Source organism: Vigna umbellata, chromosome 6 (assembly GCF_029865625.1).
Source record: "Vigna umbellata cultivar VRB3 chromosome 6, Vumbellata_1.0, whole genome shotgun sequence".
Taxonomy (NCBI): domain Eukaryota; kingdom Viridiplantae; phylum Streptophyta; class Magnoliopsida; order Fabales; family Fabaceae; genus Vigna; species Vigna umbellata.
In genome coordinates this window covers 19,915,622-19,929,425 of record NC_142170.1, presented here as the reverse complement: position 1 = coordinate 19,929,425, position 13,804 = coordinate 19,915,622, and the positions used below count along the sequence as shown (strand labels likewise).

Sequence of the window (13,804 nt, the reverse complement as noted above, 5' to 3'; positions counted from 1 at the left end):
CTCTATACAATGTTAATCTCTCGAAAAAGGTTATACAAGGAGGACTCACATAAGAGAATACAAGAGCTTTTGCTATCATTGCATCGTTACGTTATTATTCTCTCTATAAGCTAACACCTTCTGAGAGTGACTCAAATATTTTATTGTACTTATCCTCTCTCTGAGAGTGACTCAAATATTCACTTATACTCAAATACTGGTTGTGCATGAATATTCTGAAGAAAATTAAAACACTTGTATTGTTTATCTTAGGAGAGTTAAGCATTCTAGACAGGTTGTCTAGGGTTGATACTAGGAGTGGTTAAACTCGAACAACTCAGGATTGACTAGGGGAACCAGGAGTGGTTTATAATACTTAGGAATTAATAAGAGAGGTTGATACTCGGTTGTAATCTTGTATAAAATTAGTGGAACCCCTAAAGAGTTCTTAAAGGAGACTGAACGTAGTTCAAGTTGAGTAAAATAGTATAAAGATACTTGTGTTATTGTGTTTTTCTATATTTTACATTATAGGATATTACATTATCAAACTTAATTAATTAATATAAAAAATAATAATTAAAAACATTTATAATGTAGCAAAGTTTTTAATTATTTAACATTATTTTAAGTATGTCATAAGAATCATATTTTTATAGTTTAAAAAATTTATTTGACACTTCAACGTTTTAACCCATTTCTAACCCATTTAAGCACCACTTTCTTTCTAAGTTCTTATTGGTGCATTCTCCTATACTTTAAGGGCATTAGTCCCTCTAAACAAGACTAAACAAAGTTTCTTGGTCAAATTCAAGGCCTTATGAAGCTATGCTACATATTTAAAAAAGTGTTCAAGAAAGAAGAAGAAGACTAAAAAAATGTAATAATCCTTCACAAGAGTAGAAACCTTCAAGCTCCATCGTCTTCTTCCATCTTCTTGACCATGGCTTTTTGTGAGTGGTCTAAAGTCCTCCAAGGCTTGAGAGAAAGAAAGAACAAGCTTGAAAGTCCTTCTTCTTCTTTCAATCTCCTATCCTTAGCTTAAGTTGATACTCCCTGGATAAATCTCCATTTAGTTCCCAAAAGGGATTCCATCAATAGATGAGTTATTAATTGTACAAATATTTAGTATTACATGAGTCTCTTAGAAAATTATACTGGTCTTACCATGTTTTTTTACTTGAACTATTGGGTGCGCTTGCCCAAGAGTTAATAGACATGTAGGACATTATCATGGTGTACGAATTGTGCCGAGTTGTATTTAGCAAGTTCCCATGATATAGTATGTTTGACCGAGTTGCAAGGTGGTCGGCCTGGGTTGGTCGGGCTATTCTACCTAGGTTGTTTCTGGACCTCGGTTTTGGTGTTTCCAAACTCATTTTGGGACGTTCTATTGGTCGGTCTAGGGCTTTTTGACCTTGACCAAGGTGCTCGTGATATTAGCTGAGCTATTTTAGCTCTTGGCTGAGTTTGTGTGTGTAAGATGGAGTTGTGTTTTGTAGTTTTTTAGGTTCGGTGAATGATTATCGAGCTTCTTTTGAATAAGTGTCAAGTTGTTCAGAGTAAATGTCGAGCTATTGGATAAGTTTTCTTTTCTTTTTGTTATCACCAATATTAAAGAGGTTTTGACCTCATCAAAAACTTATTTTAACTACATCCATATGAGAAAGGAAGATAAAAGCATAAGCAAGATGATGCAAATTGCATAACCAAATTCCTCTCATTACATGTACAAGTACATTGTACTAAGAAAATTACCTGGCTTTGGACATTTCAAGGGAAAGTGTCTCCTCTTCTTCATCTTCCATTTCCTCCAAAATCTTCCCATCCTTTAATCTCTAATGAACTTTATATAATGTCGTAGTCTGCCACACTTGCAACTAGAGCATGGTAGCCCATGTCACTCTTCTTTGTTATACTCCATGCAAGTTGGCAAAATAGTGTCAATAGCCATAATTTCCTTACTTTGTGTGTGATGTTATGTATAAGGCAGATGATTGGAAATTTCAGAAGGGTGAAGAAGGAGAAAAATTAGTATAGGGGAGGTGAATGGTAGTGGATATGATTATTGGAGAATTGAAGGTGAATAATAATGGAAATGATGATTGAAGAAATAATGATGGCTTTTGTTTTAGTGTGTAAGACTGGTGAGGAGCAAATATAAGTTGGCATGTCTACAAAACACAAACTATGCATATGTCACGGTGCAAAAGTCATTTGACATGTTAAAGAAAATTTAACATTATTGAGTGAGAGGGTATCAAACATAATAATGTTAAGACAATATCTTCTAGAAAGACTAGACTATCTAGCAACTTTAGTTTTGATGTTTACAAACAACATTTAAAGAAATATCGTTTAGTAAAGTATAACGTCTAATCAAAGTACATATTAGAACATCTTTATTAAACGCTTGTATGATAAATTGTGACGTGTCAATTATAAAAGGTACAACGATATTTGACAAAAGCACGTCTAATGAAAGAAGTAGTAAATGCTATAGATATCTTATCAATTGATACTACTTTGATAACACTTAGACTCACAATAAACACTTGTATTACAAATCATTCTTCAAAACTTTATCAATGTTTAGAACATTAAATGCATGAATGGACTTTTTTCATATGCTTTTTCTCTCTTTATCTGTGCAGATATTAATAATACCAAGATCCACTCAAAAGCACTACACGTGGATCACAAAGATATTCCATGAATGTTTCCTAAAGCTTTATGTCCTACCATAGTCATACAAGCTCTCACTACGAAAGCAATGTTACTATTCTCAAGGCAAAGAAAAGTACATATCTTCGTATGAGAATCCACCTACTCTGACGAAAGCTATATAAGGAGGACTAACATAAGAGAATACAAGAACTTTTGCATTGTATCGTTACACTGTTATTCTCTCTATAAGCTTACATCGTTTGAGTGTGTTCATAGAACAAAAGAAAAAAGTTTCCAAGTTACCAGATTTCAATATTTTATTGTAGTTATCCTCTCTCTAAGAATGACTCAAATATTCACTTGTAATCAAATATTGATTGTGTTTGGATATTCTAAAGAAAATTAAAACACTTGTATTGTTTAGCTTAGGAGAGTTAAGCATTCTAGATGAGTTGTCTATGGTTGATACCAGGAGTGGTTAAACTCAAATAAGTCAAGATTGATTAGGGGAACTAGGATTGGTTTACATACTTGTTCATAATTTTGTATAAGATTAGTGGAACCCCTAAAGAGTTTTTAAAGGAGACTAGACGTAACTCAAGTTGAGTGAAACAGTATAAAAATACTTGTGTTATTGTCTTTTCTGTTAAAATGTTTTCCTAAACACCTCCTTGAAAACATAAACATTTAATAACTATTATATATAGTTTAACTAACACTCGCAAAAGTTATTAAACATTGTTTTTGCAAAAGGTTTTGAAACACTATTTAGATACCGCCTGCTCCTCCTGTCTAGTGTTTTCATGTATTTCAAATAAAAGTTTTGAGTAGGGACTAAATCCAATTTTACATTATAGTGAAGGACTAAAAACATATTTAACCCTTCATTAAATAACGATGTTAAATGTGAATGTAAATAGAATATGTAATTGTATCACTAGTACAGTAAGGGGAAATGGCATCGGTTAATTTTGCTTATAGGCATCGGTTCTGAAATCGAGACATATACGGACGAGGTAAAAAGAGGTAGGCTTTATGGCTCGGTTCTGAACCGGGTTAAAACGAGATAGGATTATGCCTCGGTTCTTGGATAACCGAGGCAATAGCGTTTTTTTTTTCAATATGCATTTGGATGGTCCAGCGTGATTCAATCCCTTTCACAGTTCAGCCTTGTCATCAATCAACAACATCAACACTAATTAAAATCAGACTTTTACTGTTGGGGACATGGGGATGCACAACATGAATGTTCCATGTCTTGTAGGCCAAAACCAGCATTTGCAAACTGTTCAGACTCAGGTGTACAATGATAGTTTCTTTGATGGAAGGATTTGTTTGGACAAGGATGTCTTTGGCAACAACATGTATGTGTGTTCTCTAGAAAGCAAAAAACAGCAACAGGTGCAAAATGTTGGTGGTACCAGTGGCCCCAGTTTGAATGCTGAAGTGTCCAATGTTGTCCATGGCAATTTGTCAACATCGATAACAGTGGATTCCCCCTTTGCATGGGATTCAAACAATTCCCAAGCTGAATTTTTGGACTCTCCTTTGTTGACAACAGCAGACCAGGATCTCCTTTGGCCATAGAGTTAAGGGAAAAAAAGTTAAAAAATAGTAAATTACTTGTCTTAACTTTCACGGTAAATATCCATTTGTGAAATTAAATACAGAGCTTTTGTAAGAATCGCTCCCAAAATAACACCAAAAAAAAATAACAGAGCTTTTGTAAGAATCACCATGCGCCTCTGCCAATCCAGGATCTTCTTCTTCAATGTTTCACAACCACCATGCGCCTCTGCCAATCCATCCCACACAACCCACACAGCCTACTCCACTGGCGCAACCATCAACAACCCTCACCGGATCCCCAAAAAGAAATTCCCCACACTAAAAACCCTAACTTTCTCAATCGCCATGTCCCGCCACTCCTCCGGCACACTTTCGCCGTGCTCTCGTCGCCTCCACCACTCAGACGCCTACTCCGTCGATTTCGCATCCTCTTCCCAGCAACCGGAATAGAACCAGAAAGAGAAGAGGGAAGAAGAAGAATTACCAATCGCACCGCCATGAGCCACCACGAGCACCGCTGTGAGCCACCACGAGCGCCGCTGTGAGCCACCATGAACGCCGCCTGTCGCGCCATCTCCACACCGTCGCTGCAAATCATCCTTGCTCCAACGTGGTCGTCTGCGGTAAAGAGAAATGGAAGAAGGAGAGGAATTCTCCCTGCCTTGTGCGGGATGAGGATAAAGAGAGAAAAGTATTTTTAGGGTTAAATGTGCGAGAAGGAGAGAAATTCTCCCTAGTGTACGCGACCCATGGGCTGGTCCGTGAAGAAATGAGAAGTCCAGTGTTATGGAATCCAAAACGCTTTTTTAGGGTGTTAGGCCTCGGTTAGAATATTAACCGAGGTCATATGATGTGTATATGTCTTGGGTCCCCAATAAACCGAGGTAGTAGATCAAAATTAAAAAAGTTATCAGGGCAAAAGTTAAATCAACAGGAATATTGCAGGATATTATGCATCGATTGAATATTTAACCGAGATCATATGATGTATATGTCTCGGTTCTCCTTGAACCGAGGCAAAAAAGTTCGACTAAATTACAAAATTGCCACCGCGTTCTGATAAGCTTCGGTTGCTCCTAAACCGAAGCATATTGTGCGATTTTAAATCCTCTTTTTTTACTATTGTATATTTAGCTCATTTGCGATTTTGTTTAAGTGTATGAATTTGAGGTCTCACACCTACTATTATTTTTGAATCATTGTTTGAATTATTCTATATTCTGCATTCATATCTTGAAAAAGGACTACAAATATAGTTTAGATGCAGTTGTTAGAAAGCATGCGCAATACATGTGTGTTTTGTTTTAATGGTCTTTTGAAACCAAATGATTTGTAGAAAGATTCCGTTGGGCTCATAGTAAATATAACAGGTTATGTGGATATTACATTATCAAACTTAATTAATGAACATCAAAAGTAATAATTAAAAACATTTATAATGTAGCAAACTTTTTAATTATTTAGCATTATTTTAAGTATGTTACATGAACATTAAACCCTCTTTGGATTTTCCTTTATAAGAATCATTCTTTTATTCAAAGTTTTGTAATTAAAATAATAATTGGATTATATCAACATATTATCAAGATCTTAACAATTTTGTTTTAATTTTGGGATCTTAAAAGATTATCTAAATGTTTCTTTATATTCTTGTTGTGGAGTTTTCCAACAACAGTTTGCTCGTTCCAATATGATATATCGAAAAAAATAAGTAAATTATTTGTATTTGCATTCATCTAAATACAAGGTACTAATAGAAACTTTAAACATAAAATAAAATAAATAATCTTTATTTTAATTTAATTTATTTTATATCAAAAATACATTGCTAAATATCTATGTCTTGAGTAATATAATCAATATCGATGTTAACAGTTAGAGTCCAGAATGAGGATTACATTAAAAATGACAGAACCGATAAAAAACACATTGTTAAATTTAACATTCACCGATATCATAAAAAAGAGATAATTAATTTGATTCCATTCATATTGTCCTGTTTTCTGGAAATATAAAATGAATATATTTGTGATATAATATTAATTATTTAATAAAATAAAAACAATGTACATTAATTAAATGAATATTTCAATCTTAATAATATATTACTTTAATAAGATAAGAAGAATGTTATATAAAAAAGAAAAAGTTTTTTATATTCTAATATATTACGTCAAAAGTTTTATATTCTTGTTTTGGATGTACATTCATTAAATGAATATTTCAATCTTAATAAAATATTACTTTAATAAGATAAGAAAAAGTTTGACTCTCAATCATCGTAAGTAATAGATTTAATAATTTTCTTTTTTGACAAAGATACATAAGTTCCAGAGAATTCTTATTACTTTACACAACATATATGACTTCATTCTGACATTATAAATATGTGTATCAGTTGAATACTGAAATGAAAAAAAATAAGATATACTTGAAAGAGAGTTGGAGAAATAGTAAAACAAAATAAGACAAAAGATGGCCTTAGTGAAAGTTACTTTGGTAGCAATTGTTTTTGCTTTGATAGCTTGTAATGGTATGGTGTTTGAGGTTTTTCTTTTCTCATTTGATAAATATTTTTGTGGCATGTCATATAGATATTTAATTCTAATTTATGAGATTAATAGAATTTTAAGAAATAAACCTAGTTGAAATGTTAAAATTTGATACTTAACATGATTTTATATTCTAATAGTGGGATGTGTTTTTGTAGGATTTGTCTTAGGTAAGGATACATGCAACGAGAATAAGGATTGCAAGGGAAAGGTAGCTTTATGCAAAGATTCAGCTCTTTGTGTTAACAATGTTTGTCAATGTCCATCCAACATACTAGGATTCAAGGATACATGCAACGAGAATAAGGATTGTAAGGGAAAGGTAGCTTTATGCAGAGATTCAGCTCTTTGTGTTAACAATGTTTGTCAATGTCCATCCAACATACTAGGATTCAAGGATACATGCAACGAGAATAAGGATTGCAAGGGAAAGGTAGCTTTATGTAGAGATTCAGCTCTTTGTGTTAACAATGTTTGTCAATGTCCATCCAACATACTAGGATTCAAGGATACATGCAACGAGAATAAGGATTGCAAAGGAAAGGTAGCTTTATGCAGAGATTCAGCTCTTTGTGTTAACAATGTTTGTCAATGTCCATCCAACATACTAGGATTCAAGGATACATGCAACTAGAATAAGGATTGCAAGGGAAAGGTAGCTTTATGCATAGATTCAGCTCTTTGTGTTAACAATGTTTGTCAATGTCCATCCAACATACTAGGATTCAAGGAAGATAGATGTAAAACTGGTGTTGATTGCCTATCTGTTTGTCCTCCACCACCATGTCAGAATTATTATAATGCAACCATCGGTAGATGCAGATGTTTGTGTTAGAAACATTGAGAAATTTATCAATAAACATGCATTTGAAAATTAATTCAAATCGACAATACAAGTTCACAGTTATTATCCAAATTAAAACTTCTTTTTAGGTTTCTTTACACGTTTATAATTTAATTATTAAAAAAATCGAATCTTGATTTTTGTTGATCCATATTGATGTGGGTTGGAATTCATCTACCAGAGACCAAATATTTATCTTGTTCTTCCATAAAGTTAAATAATGGAAATAAAAAACTTCTTAAATTTTAGAAGTTCTTCATATCACATTTTGTGATAAAACATTTAAACAAATCTACATATCAAAATAATCTTGTAACACAATTAAAAGAAGAATTTGGAACTCAATTACAACACTTATAATTCTTTGAAATCTTTTTGACCACTTGCTAATTATATCTCATAAAATAAATTCTAAACACTATGAAAACATCATCTTTGGATATTGAGGTTTTTTTGCAATATTTATGTCACCAATAAACTTCTATCAAACCTCTTTTATAAAAGAAGAGCTACATGCTTTTATGCTACACCAAAAGTTAAATTCCTTGTGAGTAGTTGCAAAACACATGTGCAACTATAAAATACCAAATGCACATGTGATAACAGTTGAAAAACTGTTATTTTCATGCTTAAAATTGATACTAAAAGCAACCTTTAACACTTAGAAACTAGCTTGAAATCATGTTTTTGTTCATATTTTCAGAAATAAGAGAGCTGGACAGGTTTATGCTTGATTTCAGTGTTTTTGTGCAGGTTTTAATGTGAATTTGGTGAAAGAAGTGAAGAAGCAGAGAGATGGAATCAGAAAAGACATCAAAAAGTGCAAAAGGAGAAGCCGCAACTACCGCTCAGCGGCAGTTTACCGCTGAGCGGCACTCAGGAGTTCACGGGGGATCCGCTGAGGGGCAAAATGGCCGCTGAGGGGAAGAAACCAACTCACGCACTCACCGCTGAGCGGCAGATTACCGCTGAGCGGCACACTTATGGGCTTGGGCCTAAATTTTCTGTAATTTTAGAATAGTATATAAGCTTTAGGACGTCCTTTGAAGGAGGATCTTGGAGGAGGATCTTGGATGCTCAGGCTACCTCTTCACCTTTCAGGGTTTTATCTTTCATTCTTCCATTATTATTCATCTAGTTTCACCATGAATATGGTGAACTAAACCTTGTATTGTTGTTGGGGAATCAATGTAGTCTTGTGAAACTCTCATATATGGAATTTGTGTTTACATCTTATATTTAAGACCTATGCTTTCTTTCATCATTAGTTAGGGTTTTTCCTCTTTGCTCAAGGCTTGCTTTGTTTAACTCATTCAATGCATGATTATTGATTTTGTCGATACGGGAACGTACGGGGAAGTCTAGATCCGGGGAATTTCTCCCAATAGTATATTGGTTGTCGTTAAGCTCCTGCACTAAAAGAACTAATTATTAGGAATGCTAGGAATCGTATGAACTCGTAATTAGGGAGAAGCCTTCTTGAAAGGTAATTTAGAGAGTGACATTAATAATGATGAAAAGAATGTTGAATTCCTAAAATATATGAGAGTGGATAAAATGAAATTGATAACCCCAACAACATACTCATCCATATATTCCATTGAAGTGTTTGTATTTTGTTTTAGCCATTGATCACATTCATGCATACATGTTTATTTTCTGTTTTGCATATTAAACTTCACTTATTTCGTCCTTAAGTCTTAGGAATCAACAAATCACGTAACTAAACTAGGCCGTGAGTCCTTTGGGAGAACGATACTTGGTCTTACCGAGTTTATTACTTGAAACGATTCGGTCGCACTTGCCGATTGTTCAACAAGTTTGTGGCGCCGTATTTCGGTGTTCATAAATTTGTCATCAACATGCAATTATTATTATTCATATTCTACATGCTAACAAGGAACATCAAATGTTGCCACAAAATATGTTCTCCAACTCTACATGAAAAATAGAGAACATCATATGTAAATACAACCAATGTTTTTCCACTTTTGAGTGTAGTAGCACATTAGACCCAAATGCAGTTGATAAAATTCTTTATATTTCATATATGATATTCAAAACCATTATGCACAAATATAATGAATGTTCTTCAATTTTCCAACGAAGAGTTTTACTCTTATAAATAACCCTGGAATTTCAAACTCAATATGCAACACAAAAACTTTAAAGTTAACATACAAATAATTATCTTGCTATAAAAATCTTCACAGATGCATGATTTTGTTTTAAACTCATATTATTTAGCTAAAATAACTTTTTATATCAGAATTTTTCTTCTTTTCTAAAACACTTACTTCAAAGCTCCAGTAAGAATGGTTATGGGTTCTCCAAAGAACATTTGGATTTTGAAAAAAAAACACATTAAAACAAGATTGCACACATAAAGACAGAGAACAGACGATCCTAGTCCGTCAAAAACATAAAAAAACGTCAATAATTCCTATTACCGATGGATTAGAGAAGACTGGTTTTTCGTCGGTAAATCGTTTGTCGCTAAACATTACCGACAACATTTACCCTTAGGTAACGCAAAAGTCTTCGGTAATTACCGAATGGCAGATTCGATAAGTCCTTAGATAAGAACTAGACATAATTTAGTTATATTTGTATTTGTTATCCAACTACACATACCTGCATAACATGTTCACAATACAGACAAACCTGCATAACATTTTCAAAGCACAGACAGACTTCTATAATATGCATCCAAAAATCATCCAATCATTGATAGAGTAAACAACAATAAATAACATCATTTGTATTGTTCAAATTTAAGAACTTGTATTTGTAAATGAAACGTGAAATATAAAACAATATGTTTATCTAGATATGAGCAAACGTAGTGTAGCAGAATCATAATGTTCTAACATCCAAATGTTCTAACAACTATGTTCAATAACAAAATAAATCTAATAATCTACATAGTCATCCTCAAAATGGTCTTCATCATCATGCTACTTTGTAGATGGCTGGACTGGTGTGGGCTGGACTGATGTGGGCTGCTGAGGGACGGCGGGTGATGGGGAGGATTGTGGCTGGGTTGGAGGGACGGTGGAATGAATGTGTGAAGCTTTCGGCAGGGACTTGAAGTTTGTAAACTTGTTCCTTAAGTCACTGTATTCTTCTCTCAAATCAGGATTTTCCTGGTCACATTGTTGTAGTAGCTGTGTCAAGCGCTCGACGGCCTCATCAACAGTGGTGGTTGAAGAAGAAGGTTGGTGCTTTAGAGTACCTCTTCTGGCTGCTGTGTAGTTTGCAGCAAGTTGTCCTGCATCGTACACTTGCCCTTTTTTTTTTCCACCAACGACATTGACCCAGCATTGTGCCCTATGGAATTCGTTGTCTTCATTACTCACATCATCCGGTGTAGGAGCTTACTCATGTTGAGATCTAACTTGTGAAAGTCTCATAGAAAACTTTTCCTGTTCAAACATTAAAAGTTAGGGAATGATACAGTAACATAAATAAAAATTACTAGCTACTAGTAGTAGTGTTATTTTCTTACATGAGTGTTGCGAGACCTTTCATCAACGAATTCAGTAGTTCCCTTCCGAACATGAGTCTATGCAAATACCTCATCAACATTCCATCTCAAAGCTTGTGCCTATAACATAATTTAGAGTTAGAAGTGCACATGAAATAGAAAATATACACGTTATATATGAAAGAAACATAAAAGTAATGAAGGTTTACCATACGAATGACATGCTCATGAACCGTCATCGACCCACCGGTATGTAGGGTGCTACCCTTTTCAGAAGATCTATTCTTTTGGGTTGTAGCACACTTATTGTGAAACTCTGCTGAATTCCAATGAGCGAGTAAAGAGTTCCAAACGTGCTCGTCCAGCCAGTAAGGTCGCTCCCCTGCCAAGCGGGCATTCGTAAACATCTCTGACAATCGATGAGATGCTTTACTGTGGAAATTTCTTTGTATTTGAGTTTCATATTTAGGTTTCCACTGCACCTTCATCTGTAACAATAAACAAAAGAAACATTGATTAATGAACATACTTTGACAAGAATGACAATTAGTTTAATGAGTTGTTCACCTTAAAACGTTACTAGAATGACTCTTTGCCGTTTTTAGGTATTGCTCCCCAAGTAGGCTATGGACTCAAGTATTGTTGCTTAATTGAGCGTGTGATAGCCTGGGAAGCAACCTTGGATGGAACAAACCTACATATGTGAAATCTAAATAATATCATGTGAAATCTAAATAATATCATGTGAAATCTAAAGAATATCAAGTGCATTTGGGTTTAACGTGTTCCTTCACTCAAAAGTTGAAAAACATTGGTTGCATTTATATATGTGATGTTCTCTATTTTTTTATGTAGAGTTGCAAATATCTTTTGTGCCAACATTTGATGTTAGGAGTTAGTATGTAGAATATGAGTAAAAATAATTGCATGTGCATTTGGTATTTTATAGTTGCACATGTGTTTTGCAACTACTCACAAGAAATTTAACTTTTGGTATATCATAGAAGCATGTAGTTCTTCAATTATAAAAGGGGTTTGACCGAAGTTTATTGGTAACATGTTTGATATTGAAAAAAACCTCAACATATCCAAAGATGATGTTTTCATAATGTTCTCCTATATCAAGCTTAATTTACAACTTTCTCACTTTTAGTTCTTTCACACAAGATATTTGTTAGAATTCTATAATACATCACACAACCTTTAAAATTGAATTAAAATTATTTAAATGTCTTCCAAAATTTAAAAGCGAAAACTGAATTTTAGTACCTTTAATCTACTACATAATAAATTAATTTGTTCTTTATAGATTCTAAGAATAATATATTAGATTATGCAAGAAAAAACCTTACTAAACATGCTGTTTTTTCAAGATTTTAATTATATTGTCAGATATATAATTGATTATATTATTTTTATGATAAATTTAATAATCAATTTTTTCAATTAATGAGAAGCGTGTTTAATCGATTAAATGGTATAATAAAAGATTATTTAGAAAGACATTACAATTATATATGTTAACTATATATAAGAATAATGGATTATCAACTAATAAATCAATTATATATGTACACTTGTTTTGAAATTTTATTTTTAAAACACTATCAACTAATAGAATCAATTATATCAATCCTAATATTTGTAAGAACTAATGCTAATTTTAAAACTATGTTCTGAGATCAAAATACAATCAAGTACTAAAAAAGATTTCAAAGAATTATCAAGTGTGTTATATTATAGTTGAGTTCCAAATTCTTCTTTTCATTGTGTTTACAAAACTAACACAAAGAAAACAAAATATGTTTAAAGATGCTAGGCTCTAACAAAACTTGCATATTTATTGATAAATTTCTCAGTATTTCTTACACAAGCATTCGCATTTACCGGTGATTACATTACAATATTGTTTATCACATGGTGGAGGACAAACAAATGGGCAATCAGCAGCAGTTTTACATTTATCTGGATTGAATCATAGTATGTTGGATGGACATTGACAAATATTGTTAACACAAAGAGCTGAATCTCTGCATAAAGCTACCTTTCCCTTGCAATCCTTATTCTCGTTGCATGTATCCTTGAATCCTAGTATGTTGGATGGACATTGACAAACATTGTTAACACAAAGAGCTGAATCTCTGCATAAAGCTACCTTTCCCTTGCAATCCTTATTCTCGTTGCATGTATCCTTACCTAAGACAAATCCTACAAAAACACATCCCACTATTAGAATATAAAATCATGTTAAGTATCAAATTTTAACATTTCAACTAGGTTTATTTCTTAAAACTCTATTAATCTCATAAATTAGAGTTAAATATCTATATGACATGCCACAAAAATATTTATCAAATGAGAAAAGAAAAACCTCAAACACCATACCATTAGAAGCTATCAAAGCAAAAACAATTGCTACCAAAGTAACTTTCACTAAGGCCATCTTTTGCCAACTCTCTTTCAAGTATATCTTATTTTTTTTTTTCATTTCAGCATTCAACTAGAAACGTATTTATAGTATTAGAATGCAGTCATATATGTTGTGTAAAAGTGATAAAAATTCTCTTGGAATATCTTTGTCAAAAGAAGAAAAATATTGAATCTATTACTTAAGATGATTGAGAGTCAAACTTTTCCTTTTTTTTTTTAACATTCTTCTTATCTTTTATTAAAGTAATATTTAATTACAATTGAATTATTCATTTA

At 33.0% G+C, this 13,804-nt stretch overlaps 1 protein-coding gene across 1 annotated transcript; it reads left to right on the top strand.

Moving 5' to 3' along the window:
* The first annotated feature begins 6,690 nt into the window (after positions 1-6,690).
* On the top strand, positions 6,691-7,602 carry LOC148196924 (Defensin-like (DEFL) family protein). Its single transcript, XM_088093544.1, is given in 2 exon segments — positions 6,691-6,748; positions 6,926-7,602. Coding segments are annotated over 2 exon segments (735 nt in total).
* The last annotated feature ends 6,202 nt before the right edge of the window (positions 7,603-13,804 follow it).